The 27,249-nt window shown below is 38.6% G+C and overlaps 1 protein-coding gene across 3 annotated transcripts in view; it reads left to right on the top strand.

Moving 5' to 3' along the window:
* Vps8 (VPS8 subunit of CORVET complex) overlaps positions 1-27,249 on the top strand; it is a 229,142-nt gene that overhangs the window by 81,948 nt on the left and 119,945 nt on the right. For all 3 annotated transcript variants that reach the window (XM_042668229.1, XM_042668220.1, XM_042668236.1), the window contains 6 exons: positions 3,106-3,195; positions 8,166-8,217; positions 17,664-17,706; positions 19,071-19,143; positions 19,436-19,555; positions 26,465-26,536. In XM_042668229.1, coding sequence (XP_042524163.1) covers positions 3,106-3,195; positions 8,166-8,217; positions 17,664-17,706; positions 19,071-19,143; positions 19,436-19,555; positions 26,465-26,536 — 450 coding nt within the window. The remainder of the gene's footprint in view (positions 1-3,105; positions 3,196-8,165; positions 8,218-17,663; positions 17,707-19,070; positions 19,144-19,435; positions 19,556-26,464; positions 26,537-27,249) is intronic.

The following is a 27,249-nucleotide window of genomic DNA, read 5'->3' as shown; positions in this document are numbered from 1 at the left end:
TCTTTTGGCAGCATTTGTTCAGCATTTCAAGAAGTATTTAATGAGTGTCAGGCTTTGGGGATGCTGCAGTTAGGCTGGTGAACAGATTTGTCTCTCTTAAAGCTTGACTCCCTCGCCCCTCCCCCCCCTTCTGCCTGGGTCTTGAACTTAGGGCCTGGGGCACTGTCCCTGAGCTTTTGTGCTCAAGACTAGTGCTCTGTCACTTGAGTAACAGCTCTACTTCCAGCTTTTTTGTGGTTGGAGATAAAAGTCTCACAGACTTTTCTTCCCAGGCTGGCTTAAAACTGCAATCCTCAGATCTCAGCCTCCTAAGTAGGTAGGATTACAGGTATGAGCCATGGGTACCTAGCTTAAAGCTTAACTTTTAGCAGAAAAGTTTGGCAATAAACGTATAAACAAGTAAGTAAACTAGAAAAGAATCCAAACAAGTGTTGTTTAAAGTCAAAAGGGACAATATGGGAGAGAGAGAGAGAGGGAGAAAGATGGAGAGAGAGAAAAAAAGAGAGAGAGAGAGAGAAGCTGCCTGTGGTAGGCTAGTTATAGAAAGTGTTTTTGAAAAAGTAATGTTGAGTCTTCGAATCTGAAGACAAGAAGGAATCTTGGAAGAGAATATTGTTACAGATAAAAGTTAATATAGGGCTGGGAAGGTGGCTCAGTGGTAGAGTGCTTGCCTTGCATACATGAGGCCCTGGGTTCGATTCCTCAGCACCACATAAGCAGAAAACGCCGGAAGTGGGGCTGTAACTCAAGTGGTAGAGCACTAGCCTTGAGCTGAAGAGCTGAGGGACAGTGCCCAGGCTCAGAGTTCAGGCCCCATGACCCACAAAAAAAAAAAAAAAAAAAAAAAAGACCGCGGGGGGTGGGGGGGGGTGGGGGAGGGGAAGGTTGTTGTTGAGGTAACAGAAAGCAAAAATAAATCTGGAACTTGGTGAGAAGCAGAATTCGACTTTGCAAGACAAGGTACAAATGTCTCCATTTTATTTAAGTGTCATGAAAAATTGGCCTGATTCTGAATATTTTGGAAGGAAAATTGGTTTACTGGTGAACTACATGTGAGAATGTCGAAATGTGGGAATGAGAGAACTTTAAGATGATGTCAGTTTTAGCTTGAGAAACTGGGTGGATAAAGGGTGATTCCTTTAAGGCAATTGGAAGACTAGTTCAAGTCTCAGTCTGAGAAACAAAGTCAGGAGTCTTGTTTTGACATTTTCTTTTGAGATAGCTGTTAAACATCCAGGTGAAGACACTAAGGAAGGTGTGAAGAGGAGAGGGTCAAAGGAAAGATTAGGGCAGAACTATGTGTTGGTCATCAGTAAGGAGATAGACCAGTCTCCCTGACAATTGCTGTTCTGCTGTGGTCCTCTTGTCAGTTAAGTACCATGTCACTCTCATAGGAACAATATGGAACATTTGTATTGTAAATCGTGTATTCATTTTTCTAAGCATTGGGCTGGGAAGGTGGCTCAGTGGTTAGAGTGCTTGCCTTGCATGCATGAGGCCCTGGGTTCGATTCCTCAGCTAGAAGTGGCACTATGGCTTGAGTGGTAGAGCACTAGCCTTGAGGTGAAGAGGTGAGGGACAGCGCCCAGGCCCAGAGTTCAGGCCCCATGACCTGCTCCCCCCCACCCCCCTAAAAAAAACCAAAAAAATTTCCAATCTTTGGGGCTGGGAAGGTGGCTCAGTGGTAGAGCGCTTGCCTTGCATGCCTGAGGCCCTGGGTTCGATTCCTCAGTACCACATAAGCAAAAAGGAAAAAAAAGCCGGAAGTGGTGCTGTGGCTCAAGTGGTAGAGCACTAGCCTTGAGCTGAAGAGCTGAGGGACAGCGCCCAGGCCCAGAGTTCAGGCCCCACGACCAGACACCCCCCCCACCCCCCCCAAAGAGCGACTCATTTTTCTAAGCATCTTCTCAATAGATCTTGCTCTGTCTTTTAAACACTTCAAGCCTTTCCCCACTATAGGTCTTTCATCCTTACTTTCTTCTGCCTGATACAGCCCTTATTTCACTTCTGCTTTTGGCATACAGGTAGGTAGAGGCAGACAGCCTTTAGGCCCTAGCTTCCATATTGCTTCTCCAGGGATATCTTTTTGAATATTGTAGACCAAGTCAGATTTTTAAAAAATAATGCTTATCACCTTTGTAAATAATTAATTATTAAAGTAGTAGAATCTTTTTCCATGTATTAACTCATGCCAAGTGCCCCTCCTTTCTTTTGATTAGTATACAGAACTTTAAGGGTGGGGCCTAGGTCTGGATTTCAATAACTTTATCCTTGATGCTTAGAAGAATGCCCAAAAGATAAGGCTTTCATGAATTTTTATAGCACTATTTAAAAATCTTCATTAAAAGTAAAATAAGCCAGGTGCTGGTGGCTTACACCTAGCTACTCAGGAGGCTGAGATCTGACAATTGTAGTTGGAAACCAACCTGGGCAGGAAAGTCTGTGAGACTCTTACCTCCAATTAAGCACAAAATAAGGTGGAAGTAGAGCTGTAGCTCAATTGTTATTGTGCTGCTAGCCTTGAGCAAAAAATCTCAGGCACAGCACCCAGGCCTTGAGTTCAAGCCACAGGACTGCCCCTGTGCTAAGATTGAAAACAGAAGGATAGAGAAGAAACAAAATGAGACACTGGAAGATGTTTAAAAGTAGCTACTGTAAGCTGGGTGCCTATGGCTTGTGCCTGTAATCCTAAATACTCAGGAGGCTACGATCTGAGGATTGATGTTCAAAGCCAGCCCAGGCAGGAAAGTTTGTGAGACTCATCTCCACTAAACTACCAAAAAAGCCAGAAATGGAGCTATGACTCAAGTAGTAAAGTGCTAGCTTTGAACAAAAAGAAGAGAGAGTTATTAGGCCCTGAGTTCAAGCTGTAGGACCGATGTGACACACACACAAACACACGCACACACACACACCATTGTACAATTTAAAGCAAAATTGAACCTATGGTAATACTTATCCAGCCATTGTGCTTGAGTGTTTAAATTTCAGTGTTTATCAGAGAAGGTATAAAAAGGGAAAAGAATTTAAGATCTTCATTCTTAAAGCTTTAAGGAAAATAATTGGTGAAATAAACTAAATTGTATGATTTTTTCCTTTGTATAGATAGTTCTCATGTGCTGGGAAAATCGTCTCTATGATGCTATGATCTATGTCTACAACAGAGGCATGAATGAATTTATTAGTCCCATGGAGGTAAGTACTTTCTAAATGTAGGACATATTTAGTGTTGTATATTAGTTTTTCCCTAGTCTCAATTTGCTTTGAATAGTTTGTTTTATCCAATCATTTAAAATTTCTTATTTATTAGACTTATGCCAATTTAACTTGTACTCTCAGGTTGTCTTTATTGTTTTTTATTACTGGGATTGAACTTTTATTACTTGGGTCTTTCTTCTTGTGTGCTAAGCATATTTTCTACCACTAATCCTCACTAAACTTTCATTTCATATCTTCTTTTGGGGGGGTGAGGGTTGGTTGTGGGGCCTGAACTCTGAGCCTGGGCACTGTCCCTCAGCTCTTCAGCTCAAGGCTAGGGGCTCTACCACTTGAGCCACAGCACCACTTCCGGCTTTTTCTGCTTAGGTGGTGCTAAGGAATCGAACCCAGGGCCTCATGCATGCCTGGCAAGCAGTCTACCACTGAGCCACCTTCTCAGCCCTCATTTCATATCTTCTTTCATGGTGTTCTTGTTTATTTGTGCATGTAGATATTTAAATCTCAGGGAACAATAGGTAAAACTAATGTTTACTAGTTTTAAAACTTTAAATTTTTTTCTGCTAGGAATTTTTTTATATAGTAATTTTTTTCAAATGGCTTAAGAAGCTCATTTTATACAATTACTATATATAATAAATTACTGTTCTGTGATTCTGTTTTGGAATTCTGCTGGGATGGTTCCTGAAAAAAGCAGGCATCTATTATTTGTAAAGTTGTTAATGTGTTGATTTTCCAAATTCAGAATTTTGTAACATTGATGATACTTTGTTTTTTAATTATCCTTACAAAGGTAATCCAAAAAGCATTTGGGTTTGATTTTTGTCCATTTTGTTATATGTCTTAAGTGGAAGAAAGCACTGTGGAAATCAGGCTGGGGAGAAGGTACACGCAGTACTTGTCAGCTGCTTGCTGCTTTATTATAGTGACTAATGTACCTCAGAAGAACCAGGCATCTACTGATGACATCCAGGCAACCTTTTCTGTTTAAATTTAATGCAATCCCAAACTGTCTTCAGTATTACTAAGTTGGCAGTTATTCTGTGAAATTTCAGACTTCTTAAGGATGTCTAATTACTGTCCTCTCTCCTGGTCAGTTTTGAAGATTAATACCACATTCCTGTTCCCTTGATATTGTTCCTGATTGTATTAATTATTCTTTCCCTTAAAACCTCTCAGTTGACTCCTCATTGAGGTGCCTGAGAAAGATAGCTGCCTCTGAAATGAGCTTCTGTACTTCCTTGCATGCAATACTTCTCTAAGTTCTAACAGGACCACAGTTAGGAAGAATTAGTACAGTTTCTAGTTGCTCTCAAAGAAACCTCTCCAAAGAGATTCGTTTTAATGCATTATATACCAACAAAAATGGCTGCTGGATTTTTATGTTGCTTTTGCATTTTCTACTGGATGTGAATTTTATTCTCCTAGTCTGCTTCACATTTGTACCTGTACATGTCACATGGTACACTGGGCTCTTGGGGTTGCCTGTGTTCAGAGTAGCTTTCAAGTATAATGGCTTTCAGCAGGAGCTTGGTATTTATTATTAAACAGTCATTTGAAGATTCCTATGATTCCTCTCTTTTAATTTTCTGCCTGTATGGAAATCACTTTTCAGTGTTTGAAGTTTAGCTGTATTCATACCTAAAGAGGTATACATTAATAAGAGAGTTCCTACCTTTTGAATTTTTTCTTGCTTTTTCAGAATGAAAGTGTCATCACAGTTGAAATAACTATTATAGCTTCTGAAATGCTTCCTTAGTGCAGTTTTGGATGTTTCTAATGTAAAAATAGGGCCAATATAAGTTAGGAAGAAAACCTTCTCTACCAACTTAGGTCTCAATGATGGCAGGCCATGAGGAGTCAGTGGGAAAGAACATCAAGATACAAAGTAACAGAAGAAAAGAAAATGATTTTTACGTATGTGTATGGGAACACTAATTAGTGAGCAGCTCTATGAATAGCTAGAAGTGAAGATTTCTATGCTAGCTTAACAAACAACAGAGAGAATAGATGTAGGGCTATAATAGGAAAGTATGCAAAGTTTTTTAGAAATTTCTCTCTCTCTCTTTCTCTTTCTCTCTCTATCTCTTTCTCTGTCTTTCTTCCTTTTTTTTTTTTTATTGTAAAGCTACTATACAGAGGGTTACAGTTACATGAGTGAGGTTATGAGTACACTTCCTCTTGAACATTGTTACCCCCCTCCATTGTTTTCCCCCTACCATCCCCTCCCTCCCTCCCTTCCCCGAGGTTCTTTTTTTTTTTTTTTTTAATTGTGATTAAATGATTACATAATTTCAAAGTCACAAGTTCATTCTAACTTCCCTGGAGCAAATTGTCTACCACAGTCTGTAATATATAACAGTGTTCACATGTTATATACCATATTTGTGATCAGCAGCATGGGGATATTTAGTAGTGGTTCAACCAGATGAGCGGGAGTTCTTTGTTTCTTAAGTCCTGTTAGTTTTATTGTATCACCTAACCTTTTGGATTTAGCATCCACTTATCAGGGAGACCATGTACCATTTGTCTCTTCGTTCTTGGCTTACCTCGCTCAACATGATTCCTTCTAGCTCCATCCATTTCCCTGCAAATGCCATTATTTTGTCATTTCTAATGGCTGCATAATATTCCATTGTGTATAGATACCACAATTTTTGGATCCATTCATCTGTGGTGGGGCATCTAGGTTGTTTCCATATCCTGGGTATTGCGAACAGTGCTGCAATAAACATGGAGGTGCACGTGTCCTTGTATATTGGTTCCTGTTGTTCAGGGTAGATGCCTAGAAGTGGTATGACTGGGTCGTAAGGGAGGTCAATCTTTAGCTTTCTAAGGACCCTCCAGACTGCTTTCCAAAGTGGTTGTATAAGTATACATTCCCACCAGCAGTGTAACAGGGTTCCTCTTTCTCCACATCCCCTCCAGCATTTGTCGTTGGCTGATTTGTGGATGTGGGACATTCTGACTGGGGTAAGGTGGTATCTCAGGGTTGTCTTTATTTGCATTTCCTTCACCACCAGGGATGATGAACATTTCCTCATGTGTTTCTTTGCCATTTTTATTTCTTCATTTGAGAAGTCCCTCTTTAGTTCCCTTGCCCATTTAGTAATTGGTTTGTTAGGTTTGGGAGGGATTAGTTTCTTGAGTTCCCTGTATATACAGGATGTTAACCCCTTGTCTGATATATTGCTGGTAAATATTTTTTCCCAATTAGTTGGTTGTCTTTCTAGCTTAGTTGCGATAGATTTAGCTGTGCAGAAGCTTTTTATTTTAAGGTAGTCCCATTTGTCGAGTCTCTCCAACTTGTTGTGACCCTGGGACTCTGTTCAGGAAGTTCCTTCCTGTGCCTATTAGTTCAAGTGTCTCTCCTACTCTGTCCTGTAGTAGTTTCAGAGATTCAGGTTTAATGTTAAGGTCTTTAATCCATTTTGAGTTGATGTTGGTGCATGGTGATAGGCTGGGGTCCACTTTTAGTTTTCTGCATGTGGCTGCCCAGTTTTCCCAGCACCAGCGTTTGAAGAGGCTGTGTTTCTTCCATTGTATGTCTTTGGCTCCTTTGTCGAATATCAGCTGGCTGTAGGCCTGTGGATTTATATCTGGATCTTCTATTCTGTTCCATTGGTCTTCGGGTCTGTTTTTGTGCCAGTACCATGCTTTCTTTGTGATTATAGCTCTGTAGTAGAGTTTGAAGTTCGGCATGGATAGCCCTCCCATATTGTCTTTATCCCCTAGAATTGTTTTGGCTATTCTAGGTCTTTTGTTGTTCCATATAAATTTTTGGACTGTTTTCTGTATTTCAGTGATGTACGTCATTGGGATTTTAATAGGAATTGCATTGAATTTGTATATTAGTTTTGGAAGTATCACCATCTTTACTATATTAAGTCGGCCTATCCAGGAGCATGGGAGGTCTTTCCATTTCCTAGTGTCTTCTGCAATTTCTTTCTTTAACTTTTTATAGTTCTCATTAAATAGTTCTTTTACATCTTTGGTTAGGTTAATTCCTAAATATTTTATTTTTTGGGAGGTTATTGTGAATGGGGTTGCTCCCTTCATTTCCCTCTCTTCCTGTGCGTTATCAGTGTATAGGAAGGCAACTGATTTTTGTGGGTTTATTTTGTATCCTGCTATTTTGCCGAAGTGACTTATGATTTCTAAAAGTTTGGGGATGGAGTTTTTGGGATCGTGGAGGTATAGTATCATGTCGTCTGCAAAAAGGGATAGTTTAACTTCTTCTTTCCCTATGCGGATCCCTTTAATGTCTTTTTCTTGCCTTATTGCCCTGGCTAAGGGTTCTAGGACTATGTTGAAGAGGAGTGGAGACAGTGGTTTCTTCCTTTTTGACATAAGTGTCTTTCTTTGGTGGTTGGCCTCAGACTCTTTGAGAACTTCTTGCCTCTACCTCCTGAGTAGTTGGTCCGAGCTAAGACTTCTGGCATGCACAGGAGACTTACTGATGCAGACAGCTGAAATTTGTACTTTCTCGTGCTGTGGATCAGTCCTTTTTCAAATAAGAAAGTTTCTCTGGGGGATCCATGGTATCTATAATTTTTCAAGGCTGTGCCTATGGTCAGATAATGTTCTTGTGTTCCAACTGTATACCCCATCAGATGTTTTGATGTTTTTAGAATAAATTAATCTCATTACCACTTTGTTGGGATGTTAATATCTTACTTTTTGTTTAAAAAAAAAGAGTAAAGGTAGTGTAAGAATCTAAGATGCCTTATATAAGAAATTATCTGAACAATTAACTTTGTCTAAATGGTTTGTTTTAATGATGAATATGACAATGATTTTTTCCTTAATAATCCTAAACAGTGCATGTATACCTTATGTTTTTATATTTAAACTCAAAAGAAAATGATTTTATCAGAGAAAGATGATTAATAACTTAAGATTATTACCTTTAAATAATGGTGATTATTTTTCTATTAATTTTAATACAGAAACTTTTCAGAGTCATTGCTCCTCCTCTGAATGCAGGAAAAGCGCTATCAGGTATTAATTTTGTAAGCTTTATTTTTTTCTCTTTTTCATATTTTAATGTATTAAGCATTATAAAATTCACCAATTTTATGTATGCATGCGAGTTTTGATAATCATATATAACCAGCACCATAGTCAAACCATATTAGGAATTGTATTTTTTTCCTCATAGTAAAAATTTCTTCTTGTCCTCTGTACTTTTAATTTCTCTGGTGATATTGTTTATTTAGAAGCATTATTCCCACCTGTTTGTGAATTTCTTACATTTCTTTCTGTTACTGATTTCTAATTTCATTCTGTTGTAGTCAGAGAACATGCTTTGTGATTTCTGGCTTTTTAAATTCATTAAAATTTAATTTATTGGCTAATATATGGCCTACTCTTGGGAAGAAAGTGTTGAATATGTTCTGCTGTTTAGTGAAATGTTCTAGTATGTCCAGTTGTCCTGTAGTTTTGTTCAAATCTTGTATTTCCTGTTTATCTTCTGCTGATGTTTTATCTAATACTCAAAGTAGGGCATTAAATTCTTTAAAGATTATTGTTGCATTGTGTATTTCTAACTTAAAATCTTGTCAATTTTTGCTTAATTTTTATAGCAAGTACTCATTAAATATTTAACACTTAGACAAATAATTTCGTCTAAAGGTCATTAAGTTGTTTAAAACTCTGACAACACTTTCCACATTTCATATGATGTTATTCCTTTTGTGTGGCAGTTTCTAAAAGCGTGGACATTCTTTCTATTTCTTATAAAAAATTTTTTGTCAATAATTAGTTATACTGGTGGTGTTATAAAATTAGTTTAAATGAAAAGGTAGATTCCATCCAGATTTACCCAGTTTTGATTGAACTGAAGAAAACATGAATCAAATTTTTATCACTTTTCAAAAGTTCATGAACTGTATCCTGCCACTTTAGGTATTATTTTGGTTTTAGTTTTATGAGAAGCTTACTGTCTGTGAAATTTTTTAATTACATAGCAGAAGTCTTAATACTCAAAAGTATTTTTACTTTGAAAAATTAGGAGTACAGAACCTCAAAAAGTCTCCACATGAGGCTATTTGGCTTTTGTTTGGAATATGTCATGGCTTTTTTTTTTTTTTTTGCCTGAGGCTTGAACTCAGGGCATAGGCACTGTCCCTTAGCCTCTTTGTGCTCAAGGCTACCACTCTACCACAGCTCTACTTCTGGTGATTTGAGTAGGTTATTGGAGATAAGAGTCTTATGGGGACTTTTCTACGTTGGCTGGCTTTGAACCACGATCCTGAGATCTCAGCCTCCTGAGTAGCTAGGATAATTACAGGTATGAGCCAATGGTGCCCAGCTTGTTATGGCCATATTTTATGCTCACATGTCACACACAGATAAGTTGTGCCATGTCCAGCACTGCAAGGTGAACATGTATCTAGAAGGGGGAATGGCACCTTATGAGAATAACAGACAAACACAAAGACAGTTTCAGGAATCAAAGCCAGGAAACCAGGGGACACTGTATCTCAGAGGATAAAGGCCCCCTGGTTTATCTCCCAAGCAGTTTTTATTATCCAGTATGATGTAATAGGCAGTAAATTTTATACATAATTAGCCATGAATAAATAAGTTTCTTCTCTAATACAAAGCAGGCATTATTCTGGTAGGAAAGTAACCTCAAGCTAAACAAGCTCTTAAGCTAATATCCATGAGTAAACTTGCTACCTTCTTCTCTTGGTCTGGAAGAAGGATTAGAAGCCAAGCTAAGCATAAACTCTTAAACTAAAGTTCTTTTTTTTTTTTAAGTTGGTATAATTGTTTAATAAGTTATATAGATGTTCTAAAGTTCTTGAGTGAACTTAGTTAACTGAGGAATTGAACCCAGGTACTGAGGAATCGAACCCAGGGCTTCATGCGTGCTAGGTAAGCACTCTACCACTAAGCCACAGTCCCAGCCCCCAAAACATAATCTTTATTTTTCAAAAAGAACAGTCTGTATTTCTTCCAATTGAAATTCCTCTGTCCACTTTTGCAGGTCTTTTGTGTTATGTGTGGTTCAGAACTTTGCAAAAGAGTCATTTTCTTTTCATATTTGCTTATTCTTTCAGCTTTTTTGACTAGTGAGCTGCTTTCTTTCCATTTTTTTTTTTCAGAGACAACTGCTAGTTTTGCTACATTTAGTCTATAATTCTCTGGTTATTTGGTAAAGTAACAAAATCAGGACTTCTGGAGTTTACATGGATCCTGCTTGCTTTCATCCTCATTGACGAGAATCTCATGTGGCAATTCTCTACCTGTTATGACCAACATTTTTTCTACTTAGCAGACTGGTGAATAGAGGGTGGCAAACAGGGTTAAAGATTTCACATCTCAAGTGGCGCTGTAGCTCAAGTGGTAGAGCGCTCGCCTTGAGCTGAAGAGCTGAGGGACAGTGCCCAGGCCCAGAGTTCAAGCCCCACGACCGACAAAAAAAAAAAAAAAAAAGAATGGAAACTTTGGGGCTGGGAAGATGGCCCAGTGGTAGAGCACCTGCCTTGCATGCCTGAGGCCCTGGGTTCGATTCCTCAGCACCACATAAGCAAAAAGAAAAACGGTGGAAGTGGTGCTGTGGCTCAAGTGGTAGAGCGCTAGCCTTGAGCTGAAGAGCTGAGGGACAGTGCCCAGGCCCAGAGTTCAGGCCCCATGACTGGCCCCAAAAAACAAACAAACAAAAAAAAATAAAGATTTCACATCTCTAATAAAGTATTCTGACGTATCATAAGCAGTGGGATGTAGTTCTGTCATAGGCACTTTTCCCTTTTACCAATTTGTCCCAGATAGCCATGGAGTAGAAGGTTGCTGATTTCTGCTGTCAGTTCTTCCATTATGTACAGTGTCCTTTGTGTATTATTATCTGAGGCACCCTTCATCCTGAAAATGTCACCAGCAATCCTGTTGTCATTTTCTGTGTACGAACATGGGAGTCCATTGAGCCAGTTTGTACCATGATAGAAATCAATGCAAATTGTTTTATGTAGTAGCTCTTAATCAGTTTTCAATTCTGAGGGTCCAAGATTATGTGTTGGCTTCTGCTGGGCTCTTGTGAGGACCTTACGGCAAATGTCACAATGGCAATTGAATACCACTTAGGGAAGTGGCGCTGTGGCTCAAGTGGTAGAGCACTCGCCTTGAGCTGAAGAGCTCAGGGCAGCATCCAAGCCCAGAGTTCAAGCCCCACAACCAACCCAAAAAAAAAGAAAAAGAATACCACTTAGGTCAGGAAGCCAGAGACCCAGTTGTTACTTAATTTTATTTTGGAATTTTCAGTTCTCTGAGAGGCAGTGTGCAGTTTTAGTTTAGCTTTCACTTCCTGCTTAGAGAGAGCTTCAAAATCAGCCATATAGGTTATAGTGGGCTTTTCCTGGTCTTCTTTGGATAAATATCTAATTCTACACTTGTGCAAATCCTTCTAAAATTCCAAGAATACATTGAAGCTTTTTAAAAAACAAGACGTAGATCCATTCTCCATCTTATTCTTTTTTTTTTTTTTGAGTCGGTCATGGGGCTTGAACTCTGGGCCTGGGCGCTGTTCCTCAGCTCTTCAGCTCAAGGTGAGCACTCTTCCACTTGAACTACAGCGCCACTTCTGGTTTTCTGGTAGTTTATTGGAGATAAGAGTTTCATGGACTTTCCTGCCCGGGCTGGCTTTGAACCGCAATCCTCAGATCTCAGTCTACTGAGTAGCTAGGATTATAGGCATGAGCCACCAGCACCAGGCTTCTTTTACAATTTTTTTTTTTTGGGGTCCGGTCGTGGGGCCTGAACTCGGGGCCTGGACGCTGTCCCTCAGCTCTTCAGCTCAAGGCTAGCGCACTATCACTTGAGCCACAGTGCCACTTCCGGCTTTTTTCTTTTTGCTTATGTGGTGCTGAGGAATCGAACCCAGGGCCTCGAGCATGCAAGGCAAGCGCTCTACCACTGAGCCACCTTCCCAGCCCTCTTTTACATTTTTTTGAAGAGCTTCTTACTAGTCCCAATTGTTAACCCTGTCTCAGGCAACTGTATGTTAAAGAGTAGTGCTAACTATTCTCAGGTGCCCTGAAGGTAGCACTGTTCTGAATCAGGAAGAAGAAGAACATATGGCTTTTGTTCTTTTTCTCTACTATTTTTCCCCTTTGATTTTATCAGTACTTTTCCTGAAAATGCAGCTACAAATGAGCTGCTATGTGATGACAATTCTCTTAGGATGGGACGTTCATTTTTATTATCTTTAAATAGTTGTACAAAGTGTTTTCAGTTCAATATGTCAGTTTATGAGTATTATTGGGGAAAATGGAGAACGGAAAAGGAATAGACCAGACTTGATCATCAATAGGCGAGGACGGTTTATTGAGGAACAGCAAGGGGCAGAGACCTTCATGGTGTTTGGAGGTTGTGCCATAGAGTTGGGACAGGAGCTAGGTTTTTATATGAGGTCTGAGCAAGGAGGCAGAGGTTAATGAAAAAGCCACTAGGTCAAGCAAGGGAGGTGGGGGCTTTTCAGTTGGGCCCACAATGGGATCTTTACGTGGACTTAGGTGGGTTGCCCTGCCAGCACATCAAAGTTCACACATACCTGGGATTTTGCCTCATGTCTGTATGGACCTGGGACAATACGGCGGGGGGGGGGGGGGGGGGGGGGGGGGGGGGGGGGGGGGAGTCTTCAATCCTTCAAGTACAGTGCATCTTGAATGTGTCAAGGGCTTTTTCCTCTCAGAGGTGCACTAGGTTGTTGGTTTTCACAGTTGTGAATATTGAGAGGCTATTACTGGTTTTAGAAGCTTTTTGTGTGTGTGCCTTGAACTCAGGGTATGGGCATTGTACTTGAGCTTTTGTGCTCAAGGCTAATCCTCTACCAGTTAAGCCATAGCTCCACATCTAGCTTTTTGGTGGTTAATTGGAGGTAAGAGTCTCACTGACTTTCCTGTTCCAGCTGCTTTGAACCACAACCCTCAGATCTCATCCTCCTAACTAGCTAGGATTATAAGCATTAGTCACCAGCATTCGGCTTTGTTAATGATGCTAGAAAATAGGGGAAAGTGGTAGTAGGTAAAGTTATTCACTACAAAGCTTACTGTTCTTACTGAGATTCAGACATTTTACTTACAAAAACATTTCTCAGATTATGGCAGATCTTCAGTTGTTCAGGAGTCTTGAAAAAGTTGAATTTTGCCTATGTTTTCATTACCTTTGTGGAGTAAGAGACTTTTGGAACACTACTAGTTCAGGGTTTGACCTGTTTGATTTTAGGGGTTTTATTTGGACTTCAAAAAACAAAACAAAGCAAAAAAAAAAAAAAACCCTTTTTGTCTTCCAGGTTAGGTGATTTCTGTTACCCTACCTTTAAGTTCACTTGATTTTTCCTTTCATGTCAATTCAGTTGTTAAATCCACTCAACAATTTTTTATTTGTAACAGTCTAATTTAGTTCTCTTTTTTATTGGTTCTGTTCTCTGCTGCAACTCTTAATTTATCTGTTGAAATTTTTATGCATTGAAATATGTCTTGTTTTACTTTATTGAGGATAATTATAATAATTCTTTTAAAACTGTCATCTGTTCTAACATTTTGTTCATCTGAGGATTGGACTTGTTCAATTTTCTTTTGTCTCAAGTTTTTTCTCTTCAGTTCTTTATGTGTTGGGTTATTTTGTATTTGTTCTAGTATTTTGTTACTTTTCTTGCCTATTTTTTCCTTTGTTTTATCACGGACTTTTTTTTTTAGCACTGGAGTTTGAAGGCAGAGCCTCACATTTTGTAGGTGCTCTACCACTTGGGCCATGCCCCAGTCTTTTTCTGTTTTCATTTTCCTTTTCAGGTAGGATCTTGCATTTTTTACCCAGGCCACCCTGGACTGTGAACCTTTTATCTATATTGCCCACATATAACTGAGATGACAAGCAAAGCCCACCACATCCAGCTTATTGTTTGGGAATGGGGTATGGGGCCTTACTCATTTCTTGCACAGGCTGGCCTCCATCTCCTAAGTACATAGCTTTATTTTTTGGATAGAACTTTGTACTTTTTGTTCAAATCCTCCTACCTTCTCCCTAGTTTCTGGGGTTACAGATGTGAACCACCACACCTAGCCTCTTTTTTTTTCATTTTAATAAATATTATTTTATATGATTAGAGACACAGACTGGACTCTTCATCAGGGGATTTTTTTTTCAACTGCCTATGTGGCAACTATAGTCACTTCTCAGCTCATTTGTTTTTATCTGGTGTTTTTGGTTATGAAATAGGTTTTTAGAACCAGGCCCCAAATTCAGGAGTCCCATGTTAGGTTCAGCTACTGTCTCCTGTATGTTAAATTAAGAGACATGGTAATGGACAGAGAAAGATTTATTGTATGGCAGCCATGGGAAGACAGCACTTCAGACATCTTCAGCCAAATTCTGAGATACAAACATTAGCTTTAGGTTAAACAGGGTAAATTGGGAGCAGGGATTAAGAAAGATATGTAAATCTAAAGTCCCAGGTCACAGGTGTGTGACTTGGTTAGTCATCAGCTCAGTCTCTGTCTCCAGAGGAGTTTCGGAAAAGCTGTTATCACTTTACTTTTGGGACAGGGTGGCTGGTGACCTTTTAGGTTTTGAGTTGTTTCCTTTAAGATGGTAAGAAGGTATTGCCTGTTTGAGGGGCGGTCCACACAGGATACTTATCAGCGAGTCTTCTCTTTCTTGAAGCCTGAGGTGATTATAAGGTGATGGTAGTAGAGAATAGCTCAGATCCAAGGGCAAAGGTACAAAAGTAGTTAATTCACAGGGCCTAGGAAAAGCATCTTTTAGGTTACCTTTTACAATTCTGATCCACATGCATGGTTCAGAGTTCACAGGCAGATAAGAACATGCAGAGCTTTTGAGTCCTTCCTTTGCTCACTTTCTTTGTAAGAGGTCCCCCTGTCCTCAATCTCTTAACTGTTCATGTTTCCTGGCTTCTCTTTTCAGTTCCCCAGCCAAAAAATTGCTGCTTTTTCCATGTAAGCCGTGAAACCCTGCTGTGTTTGCTATACAGGCTGTAATTTAGGCCCAGGTTAAAAGCCACAGTGATGGTAGTTTACTTGTACGGCTCCGGGTCTCTTCTCTTCCAAGCAGCTGAAAGCCCTCCAAGGCCTGTATGCCTGTCCTCACACTCCTGTTTTGTTGGAGTGGGAGCTTGCTGTCGCTCTGGTCTTTTTGTCCTTGGCTGGCTATTTGGAGTCTTTTTCCTGCATGGTGCTTTAGTGATCAGTCACAGGTGTAATCAGACAGTTTGCAGATCCACTCTATGACTTTTTCCCTTTGGGTATTATCTCATTCTCTTCCAGTCCTGGTTTATTGATTTCACTTTCCCTTAGGCCAGAGAATCTAAAGATCTTTCCACTGCTGGCTTCTGAGTATAGGTCTCAGTGTATTTGTCCTTGGAGAACGGATAGAGAGGGAGCCATGAATCTGAACTCCCCACCAGATTGATGGTTCTGTCTTCTCTCCAGTAACTTCAGGGAGTTACTTTTTGTATTTTGCCCAGGGTTTCATCTTTTTGCTGCAAGGGTAAGGAAATCATTTACTGTATAGTCTTAATCTTATACCTAGAAACAGCCTTGAGCTTAATCTCTTTAGAACCAACTTGAGAATTGGTTTTTGGGTGTGTATCTACCAGTAACGAACATAGAATATAGCATGGAAAAGCCCAAATGCAGTTGTTGAGCTTTTACAACAGAAAATGGTCTAAACAAAGATTTAGGGAGAGATTAGTTATAGAAAATGAAGCTGGGTGTTTGTTCAGTTTACTATATATTTACTGATCACCTCCTTATGGGCTAGTCGCTACTGGATACTAGAAGTATAGAAATACTCAGGTTCTTTGCCTCTAAGAAGCTCATGATTAGGGGAATAGAGATTATCTGGGAAGTGATCAGATTTAACTCTGTCCAGGAATATTATGATCTAGAGATTCTGCCTCAGATTTCTGATAATAAATGTGATTGTCTAGTCAATAAAATGAAACTGGTAATTTTATCAGTAAGATGATCTGTATCTTGTGTCATAACTAATTGTTTTGGATTAAATTACATTTGGAATTAAAACAAGATACAATTGCTCATACAGTTTTGTGCAGCTCAGGTTTATTTATATAGGTAACATCACAAGCAGTATTTATAAGGGATTATTATTAAAAGTTATATACTTCAAATTAATTGTATACTTAAAAGCACTATATCAGTTCAATTCACCATACAATGCTTATATTACGCACATAGCAAAGTTAGAAGTTTTAGGCCTTCGTTTTTGCCAGCTACAAATTCCTATAATCTACACCTGGTTCCATTCTGTGCCCTTGACCCTTGACCTAAATATCTAATTTTCTGATACCCTTCAGTCAGGGAAATAGGTTTATCTCACCAAATGACAGAGCTTACATTTTTGACATAATATAAAATAGAATTATCCCTAAAACTTTATTCAAAATCAGTTACTTGAAATATTTGAGACCAGTGGCCTTCTCAGCCCTAGAACACAGTGGGTAGTGAAAGTTTATGTTAAAAATGAGAAGATGGGAAAGAATGACATTGCCCCATTTGTTAGGAAATGGAAAGACTTGGAAAAAATTATATTAAGTGAAGTAAGCCAGGCCCAAAGAAACATAGGTCCCATGGTTTCCCTTATTTGCGACAACTAGTATATGTCTGAGTCAAGCAGAAAAGGTCAGATAAGTTGATGTTAGGGAAATGAACCCTAAGATATGTATTCAAATGTTTTTTTTCTTCCATGTGTTTCTAACATATTTATAAGATAATTTCTTTGTTGCTTTGTATGTCCCTCCCCCACAGTATAACCCCTGCTTTCATTGTATTTGATGTTGGTATAATTTGTGGAGGGGAAGGGAAAAAACAAATTGTTAGAACAGGGATATTTGCAACAATGAGATGTACAAGTTGTTATGTCGAAAAACGAACTTTACAACTTTGGTGAGGGGCAGGGAGGAGGATTTGGGGGGAGGGGTGGATGGGAAGGGGAAACAAAGGAGGAGGCAACAATACTTGATAAGAAATGTACTCATTATCTTGCCCATGTAATTGTAACCCCTCTGTACAGTATTTTCACAATAAAAAAAAAGAAAAAAAAATGAGAAGATGTTGTGGCTATTACCTGAATACAAATTAATTAGCTATCAACTTACAGCCTGCTCTACATCTTCCTTTGGATCCAAGCTAGAGGATAAGGCAGTAACACATAAGCTTCTCTTCTTAGATCTGTTTCTTTCTGTGTGTGCTGGTTGAATAACTTGTGAATTTTGTGTCTGTGTATAGAACATAATGGAGATTTTTTTCTTTACATTGAAGTGATCTTATCTCAATTTTCTATCATTTGGAAGTATATTTGTTTAACCTTTAAATACAAAGTTTTAGTTTTATTTCCACATGAAGAGTATATTTCTGAAATAGTTTTGAAAGAAGCTGCCAACAGTACCTTTCTTTGTTGTTTTTCAGATGAGCAAGTTGTCATGGGCAATAAGCTTCTTGTATATATTAGGTAAAAACTTTTTGCTTCTTTATCTGTGACTATATTCTCTCCTTATTTCCCCCTAATGTTTGAAGAGAAATTATTATTTAGTACTTGTCTATAGAAAGCTTTCCATTTCCAGAGGGCTTTTTTTTCTTTTTTTAGGTGTTGGTACTGGGGCTTGAACTCAGGGCCTGGGCACTGAGCTTCTTTTGGCTAATGGCTAACACTCTACTATTTGGGCCACAGCTCTACTTTCAGCTTTTTTGGTAGGTTAGTGGAGATGAGAATCTGATGGACTTTTTAATCATCATTCTTCTTCTTTTTTCTTTCTTTCTCCCCCCACCCCCTTTTCGGTGTGCCAGTCCTAGGGCTTGAACTCAGGTTCTGGGTACTATTCCTCAACTTTTTTGCTCAAGGCTAGCCAATACTCTACCACTTGAGCCACAGCTCTACCTCTGACTTTTTGGTGATAACTTGGAGAGAAGAATCATATGGACTTTCCTACTCAGACTGGCTTTGAACCTTGATCTTCAGATCTCAGCCTCCTGGTTAGCTAGGCTTATAGGTATGAGCTACCAGCACTCAGCTAACTACCATTCTTAAAGGCACATCAGGCTGACTGGCAGCTATGAATGGTACCAGAGGTTCCTTCAAGATGCTGAGTGTGAGGTCTTTGGATAAAGTCCTTGTGCTCTCTGTTCCTCTAGTGCTGTTGTATAGAAATGGAAGTCCTCGCTCAGGCTCAAGATGGGTTACTTCATTACCATTTTCTAAAGAGGATGTCATTATTTTTTAACTGACACATAAGAACATAAAAATGTGCATTTTTTTAGATAAATGTATATGTTGATGCTTAAATCGGGATGAACACATCTGTGCCCTCAAACATTTATCTTTCTTTCATAAGGGCAAAAAAACTCAAAGCCTTCCTTGTAGCTTTTTATTTTTTTGGAGGGTGGGGGGGTCCGGTCATGGGACCTGAACTCTGGGCCTGGGCACTGTCCCTCAGCTCTTCAGCTCAAGGCTAGCGCTCAACCACTTGAGCCACAGCGCCACTTCCAGCTTTTTTTCTTTTTGCTTATGTGGTGCTGAGGAATTGAACCCAGGGCCTCATGCATGCAAGGTAAATGCTCTACCACTGAGCCACCTTCCCAGCCCCCCTTGTAGCTTTTTGAAACATACATGCACATGATCATTATCTGTAGTTACCCTATAACCTTATTGTGCAATAGCTATGATCTGGTTTTGAACTTGAGCTGACAAAACTGAGCCTGCTTCCAAAGCAAACTTGAATCTTGGGCTTGAGAGACAATACAGTGTGCTACTCACTTGAAAGATAACCTGTTTACAAGTCACCACATCTGCTTCTCCCCCCACCCCTTTTCTTTTAGCTGCTGTCTGGCAGGTCGTGCATATCCCCTTGGTGACATCCCTGAAGATCTTGTCCCCTTGGTTAAAAACCAGGTTGGTACCATTTTCACAGCCTTTTTAATCTATACCACTTGAAATGCACTGAATATAACTTGCAGTGGAGGATTACACTTAGCTCAGGAATTATTTCCAATACAGGAATCGATTCACTGTCACAAAAATCAACAATTTTAGTTGATAGAAGATTCTAGAGAGATCTTACAACACAGTAGCAATTTAAACTGAATTCAGCCTACCTTTATTTTATCCAAGTGGGAATCATTACTTCTGCAAGATGCTTTGAAAGCTGAGAGGAAATCATCAACAATTGCTGTTCACCTTGCAGGTTTTTGAATTTTTGATTCGCCTGCATTCAGCAGAAGCATCTCCTGAGGAAGAAGTCTATCCTTACGTCCGGACTTTGCTACATTTTGACACAAGGGAATTTCTGAATGTATTGGCACTGGTAAGGGACAGTATGATTTTATTGACGTTTTCCAAGGAGTCAGAATGATCATTTTTTAATAGAATGAAAGAAGAAACAATTATCCTTAGAAAAACACAGAAGTATTAAGTCAAAATTTCAAATGTTTGATTTTGCTGGGCCACCCATGTTCTCTGTCTAGTTCCTTATAGTCTTTCTTCTTTTCTTTGTTTTCCTGTCTTTGCACACTCATCATAAAGTTAAAAACATTAGGTTAGATATTTTTTAAATTGTATGACCTGGCTTACTAAATGTGAATGAGGGCTCCGAGCAGATACAATGAGGAAAGTGGAAATAATTTTAGTTGAACTGGAACATGCAGGCTTCATGCTAAACAAAACCCTTATCCATGTTTAATTAGAGATGAATTTGGATGAAGCAGGGTTTCTGTGAAAGTGTCCCTAGGGGGATAATTATATAAAACATGATGAATCCTCCCAATTAAATAATATTGTAGTGGGTTTTTTTTTTAAGCTTGGGTAAGATGGAAAGTACCTCTACAATAGTGGTTAGTGAAAGCATCAGGTTCACAATATGTAATGTATATACTTACACATGATATTTGAATTTAACAAAAACAAGAAACCATTTAAATGTTCTTAATGATTAACTCTGAGATGTGACAAATTTCCCTATGAGCATGTACTACTGATATAACTTGAATATAGAGTAAACTACTAAATGATTTTCCATAGTTGAGTATCTGTGAGAAAGTTATTGTTTCATAATTTGAATTGGTTTAACTTGAAATTTTAACTTCAGAAGTAGTAACTTTAATAGCATAGGAGAAAGGGAAGAGAACAGCAGAACTGAACATCAGATCTAGTAAGTTTAGGAGACCTGAGATATCCAGAGGACACACTTGGTGACTCGCACTTAGAATAAAGAAACAGGAAGTGGTAGAGTAAGAGAGTTTGCAAAGAGCAATAGAGAATAAGGAATTTGACCTAATTTTTTGTCATTAATGCAGATTATGTTTCTTTTTGCTCTTTTTTTATTAGAGTGTACATGTGTACATGTGTCTGTGTATGTTTGTTTAGACTAGGAAACTGGACTGAAAACTAGATCTAGCTCCACTTAGCCCATGACTATTCAAGCTGAGAATGTTTATAAATATATATATATGAATATATATATGTATTTTTTAAAGATTGTGAAAAGCAAGAAGAATGTGTGATAGAGACCGTGTGTAATCCACAAATCCTGAAATATTTACTCTCTAGTCCTTTATTTTTTTCATTTTATGCTAAATTTAAATTTAATAACAAAACGAAGTTATATTAAGTGCAAATAAAAACAAGGAAGTACCTATACAGTATTAGTAATTTCCTTTAAATGAAAGATGCTCTCTGAGGTCCAGAGTGCCTGGCCCCTGGTCAAGAAATTAACAGATATATTTACATGTATGGCTAGTAGAAAAAAATAAGGCCTGACTGGAAAATTGAAGGAGTCAGCGGGGTGCTTCAAGACAATGGGACTCTTTTCAACATTAAAAAAATGCACACTTCCATTCTCAAGATTAAGAAACACAGCAACCTGGCCTATAGTCTCTCTATACAGTGAAGAAGTAATGAATGGGAAATTGGTAAAGAGATTGTAACAACTATTCCTTGCACATAAAAGGAGAAATATGTCCTCAGATTCAATTATTGTGGGGTTCTTCTGTATCCCAGAATTCTTACAAACTCCTATAGCACAGTCCAAATAGTTATCCATACTGAGCTCCCAGAAATAGGAGCTGGGTTGCCAGTAGTTGGGTCCATCAGAATTCAAGGTGCACCTTCAGGGTCTAAACATTTTCACATGGTCAAACAGCATCCTGCTGGGATTCTGTGTTTCATTGCTAAAGCTTTCCACTGTGTACTGGTTGAGCTTCTCTATCAGTCCAGAGATGGGATGAGCACTGAGTTGTGGTTTTATTGACTGGAGCAAGAGGAACAACACTCACTCAGACCTTGCCAGTATGTACTTGAAATCCTGTAAAGAAAACACAAAAAGTTAGATTCCCTCAACCCTACCTGGCCCTTTATAGAGAATGTTCACAAACCCCTTGATTAGCCTTTAACTTGCTGTAATTATTACCATGATGATTTTTAAATTTTTTTTCTCTTTTATTGTATTTTTATTATCTATAAGTAATTGTACAAAGGAATTACCATTCAAGAAATCTGTTTATAAGTGCAATGCATCTTGATCATGGTCACCCCTTTTATTATTCTCCCCATAATTTTTAAGAGATTTCAAAAAGAAGTTTGTATGTCCAAACTCACAGATTTCATTGGACTTAAGTTTTAGGTCCTTTGTGCTACACAAACTGTAAATCGCCATTAGGACCTTTGCCTCCTATTCCTGTAGCAAACATTGAATATTTAGAAGCATCGTCATGGAGTGATCATGTTCTAGCAATGATGTGCCATTTGGGTAGCAATTGATAACTACCACCAAAATACGTCCTTATATTTATCATAACATTTACACTATCATATGTCACTACTTAATTATATTCATAGAAACAAATTTTTAATATGTTTTAAAGCAATGACAACATGCTGCCAGAAAGAAAATGGCTAAGGAAATTTTTTTTCATTTGCTGTCACTGTTGTCATTTTAAATACATTCGTTACTTCTCTACAGTTTTAGATTTTAGTGGAATAGCACTTAGCTTAGCAGATGGCACCCTCTGTATCTGTAGAGTGACATCTTGCTTTAGCAAGGATGAGAGAGAGAAGAGGAAGAAGAAAAGGAAGAAGAAGGAGGAGGAGGAGAAGAAAGGAAGAGAGAGAGAGATTGATTCTTAGAAGTCAGAGCCAAAAGATTGCTTGTCTTCCTTTCTTCAGGCAGGGTCATATTTAACCCACATAAACATATAAATATCTCCTGGTTGAAATATCTCCTACAATCTCCTTGGCAACTCTTTTCAGCTTTTCTCAAGTAACTAACAGCAAAGGAGACTAGTTCAAAAAAAAAAGGGGGTAGTATTGATCATGATGCATTATGCTCATAAATTGCCATGTTGAGTTGAAACCTTTTTATACAACTACTTAAAGATAATTAAAAAGTTTTTTAAAATCCTATGTTAGACTTTAAAATATATTCTTTTTCTTTTACTTTGTAAGTAATTAGCTGGACAGTTCAACTGCTAAGCACTTAGCCTGAGCAAAGAAACCAAAGGGCATGGCAATAAGAACAAAGGAGGTTGGGGAAATCTAGGGCCCACTTAAAGACCACCAAGCATTCCATTTTGAATGAAACTAATATTATATAGACTTGAATTCACAGCTATAACGTTCATTTAAAAAAGTCTATTGGAGGGCTGGAGGCATGACTCAAGTGGTAGAATGATAGCTTAGCAAGTGTGAGGTTCTGAATTGAAACTCCAGCATGACCACACATACAATCTATATGGTATTACTCCATTTTCTTTTGGGAGAATGGTGTACTCAGAGGCTTTATCTTTGCCTCAGCTTGTTTGCTAGGATGGCATTCTACCACTGGAGCCACCCTTCTGGCCCTGCTTTTTGCTGATTATTTTTTTTGGGGGGGGGGAGGGGTCCGGTCGTGGGGCCTGAACTCTGGGCCTGGGTGCTGTCCCCAGCTCTTCAGCTCAACCACTTGAGCCACAGCGCCACTTCCGGCTTTTTTCTTTTTGCTTATGTGGTGCTGAGGAATCGAACCCAGGGCCTCATGCATGCAAGGCAAGCGCTCTACCACTGAGCCACCTTCCCAGCCCTTTGCTGATTATTTTAGAGATGGAATCTAATGAATTTTTCTACCTGAGCTTGCTTCAAACTGATCCTCCAGGTCTCAGCCTCCTGAGTAGCTGACAGGCTTGAACCATCATTTGGCTTGTAGTCTATTGTCTTGATTAAGAAAGTGTCATGCGGGCTAGGAAGGTGGCTCAGTGGTAGAGTGCTTGCCTTGCATGCATAAGGCCCTGGGTTCGATTCCTCAGCACCACGTAAGCAGAAAAATCCAGAAGTGGCGCTGTGGCTCAAGTGCTAGAACACTAGCCTTGAGCCTTGAGCTGAGGGACAGTGCCCAGGCCAACCGACCAAAAAAAAAAAAAGAAAGAAAGTGTCATGCAGGGTGCTGATGGCTCATGCATGTAATCCTAACTACTTAAGAGGCTGAGATCTGAGGATCACAATTGGAAGCCAGTCCAGGCAGGAAAGCCTGTGAGACTCTTATCTCCAATTAACCACCAGTGAACTGAAAGTGGAACTGTGGCTCAAAGTAGTAGAGCATTAGCCTTGAGCACAAAAGCTCAGGGATAGCACCCAGGCCCTGAGTTCAAGTTTCATGCCCAACAACAACAACAACAACAAAAAGTGCCAGTAAATTATTGTATGTGATTTAAACATTTCTCAGAATGAAATGCCTTAAATGAAAACCATAGGAAAGATCTTCAAATCTTTCATAGGTCTTATTATTCAGCATTTTCACTTCAATTTTTTTTTATAATAGATACAATTTCAGTTCCTTCTTATAGGAATCTGTTTGTGTTAGGTACTTCTTTGACATGTGTTTTCTGTACTACCAAACAGAATCCAGTGCTGTCATTTACTTTGATGTATTTGATGCTTCAAAACCTATTTGCCTCACTCAAGCAGGAATATAAAAATATAAAGTATGTACTTGGCAATGTTTGGAGAATAAGATACCTAATCCTTGGAAGCAGGCTTAAGAATTTTAATACTTTTGTAGTTTTATTGTAATACTTTTTAAATGACTTTTTAAACTTTATTTTATTATAAGGGTGATATCAGAGGGGTTACAGTTATATAAGTAAGGTAATGAGTACATTTCTTGTCAAACATTGTTACCCCCTCCCTTGTTTTCTCTCTTTCCCTCTCCTCTCTCCCTCCCCAAAGCTGTAAAGTTCATTTCCAACATAGTGTCTTATGAATATCTCTGTTGAATTGGTTCACCCTTTGTCCTTTTTCTCACCATTTTGTTATTCCTTTTCTCTTTCCCAAATCAGATAAACCTATATACAAGACACAGGGTGCCAAAATCAAAAACAGGGATAACATGATAAACTAAAGGGGAAAAAAAGAAAGAAAGAAAGAAAGAAAAAAGAGCCCGGCACTGGTGGCTCACGCCTGTAATCCTAGCTACTTTGGAGGCTGAGATCTGAGGATTGAGGTTCAAAGTCAGCCCGGGCAGGGAAGACCGTTAGACTCCTATCTCCAATAAACCACCAGAAAACCGGAAGTGGCACTGTAGCTCAAATGGTAGAGCGCTCTCCTTGAGCTGAAGAGCTGAGGGACAGTGCCCAGGCCCAGAGTTCAAGCCCCATGACTGACAAAAAAAAGAAAAGAAAAGAAAAAAGAAAGAACTTTGGACAGTACATTAGTAAATTAAAAAAAACCCTCTTGTTTCCATACCTTGGAGTTCCTTTCAATTAGCATAATTTTATATGGTCATATGTACATAGCTATTGAGCTATTATGAGTCTGTGCTAGGACTGTCCCAGACTACTAATTATTACAAATAAGGGAAACCATGAAGCCTATATTTCTTTGGGTTTTGCTTACTTCGCTTAGTTTAATTTTTTTCCTGATCTTTCCCTTTCTTTATGAATGGGGCGATATCATTCTTTCTGATGGAAGCATAGAATTCCATTGTGTACATATACCACATTTTCTTGATTTGTTCATCCACTGAGGGGAATCTGGGTTGATTCCATATCTTAGCTATGGTAAACAACAATGCAATGAACATGGTCATGCTGGTGGTTTTAGTGTGGCCAGGTTTGTGGTCAACTGGATAGATGCTCAGGAGTGGAATTATTGGGTCTTAGGGAAGCTCTATGTTTACTGTTTTAAGCAACTTCCATACTGCTTTCCAGAGTGGTTGAGCAAGTTTATATTCCCACCAACAATATAGTAGCATTCCCTTCTGGCCATATCCCCGCCAGCATCTGTTATTATTTGTTTTCTTGATAATGACCATTCTAACTGGGGTGAGGTAGAATCTCATTGTGTTTTGATTTGCACTTCTTTTATGGCCAGAATTGTAGAACATTTCTTCATGTGTCTATTGGCCATTTTTATTACCTCTCCAGATAAGTCTCTTTTTAATTCTTTAGCCCACTCATTAATGGAGTGGTTGTTTCTTTGTGGATTTGATTGGGGGGGGGGGCGGTAATTTTTTGAGCTCTAGGTATATTTTCGATATGAGGCCCTTGTCTGCTATATAGCTAGTGAAGATCTTCTCCCATACTGTGGGCTTTCTATTTATCTTGCTAGCTATGTCCTTTGCCATGCAGAAGCTCTGCAGTTTAGTGTGATCCCATTTATCCAGCCTATCTTTAATTTGTTGTGATTCTGGATCTTTGTTTAGGAAGTTTTGGCCTGTGCCAAAGAGCCCTAGTGTTATCCCCTATCCCTTCCTGTAATAAAAAAAAAAGTCTTATTTTTGAACATCATTTTCTCAATTGTCATAAGAATTAGGAAAGTTATTTTTCATGGTAGTACAGAGAAGTTATAGTTCTGTGGTTATACACTCAGTTATTTGAACAGGTGGCATCTTTTGGCCTTCTGTTCTCAGACCTTTGCTTTCAGATTGCCTCTTGCTATTAATGGGCTTTCTGTTTTCTCTACCTATACTTTTCTTGTCTTCCTTTCTCACTTTTTGGTTGTGTGATGACACAAAACGTCTTATGATTCTTTAAGGTTTTAGAAAACCATGAAATATTAAATGTTACAGCATTCTGCCTGACTTCCTAAAAATAACTTTGTCACTAAAGGTATATGTGAAAAACCCTGGTGAGTAATGGTAGTCTTATTTGGACTTTTACTTGGATTTTATCCACAAGAATTAATAGCTTGTTGCCTTTTATAATTTGCAAATAATAACTACTTTTTAAATTTTCTTTCTTCTTCTTAGACCTTTGAAGATTTTAAAAATGACAAGCAAGCTGTGGAATACCAGCAGCGAATTGTGGATATTTTGTTGAAAGTAAGCATTCAAAGGTTACGTGTTTTAATGTTGATATTTATATTAAAAGAATTGAATTGTTTTATACCAGGTTCTAAAATAGTCTTGTTCAGTGATACAATTTATTGTAATCATACCTTAAAATTATATCATGACTTCTTGATCCTCAAGAGGTGATTAAACTACAAATCATTTACTGAAAAAAAATGTATATGAAGATACAGGGTCCTACACTTAAGAAATGTATATTGTGATAATTGCTACGTTAGTTTTATTATGTATAATAACAGAGACTAACTTCAGAATGCTCTGAGCAAATAATGTGAAGCATCTTTTCTCTCTTCCTAGCATCCCTTGGTTGCTATGGTAATGCCATGTTTTTCCATGGTATTCAGATGATGGGTGACACTGAAAATGATTTCAGGAACAGAGAGTTGATCACCCTGATCTGACTCTAACTAGCTCAGTCAAGAGCTATTTTGAGAATCTCCTTGTTCCTAATGAATGAATGCTGAGATAGATTCTTGTCCTTTACTTCTATATGACTTTCAGCAGGCTTTTAGAGTTTTCATTTTGCTCATCTGGCTGTAAAATGAAGGTTACTTACTTTTAATGACTTAGATTATTTTGGACAAGAGACTAGAATTAAAATGTTCTCTGGTTGTGCCTAGAGCCAATATAGCATATTTCCATTTGTGCTTTATAATTTTCAAAGCACTTTCACAGTATTTACA

Source organism: Dipodomys spectabilis, unplaced genomic scaffold, assembly GCF_019054845.1.
Source record: "Dipodomys spectabilis isolate Male_0828 unplaced genomic scaffold, ASM1905484v1 ptg000017l, whole genome shotgun sequence".
Classification (NCBI taxonomy): domain Eukaryota; kingdom Metazoa; phylum Chordata; class Mammalia; order Rodentia; family Heteromyidae; genus Dipodomys; species Dipodomys spectabilis.
This window is presented reverse-complemented; position numbering and strand designations above follow the sequence as displayed.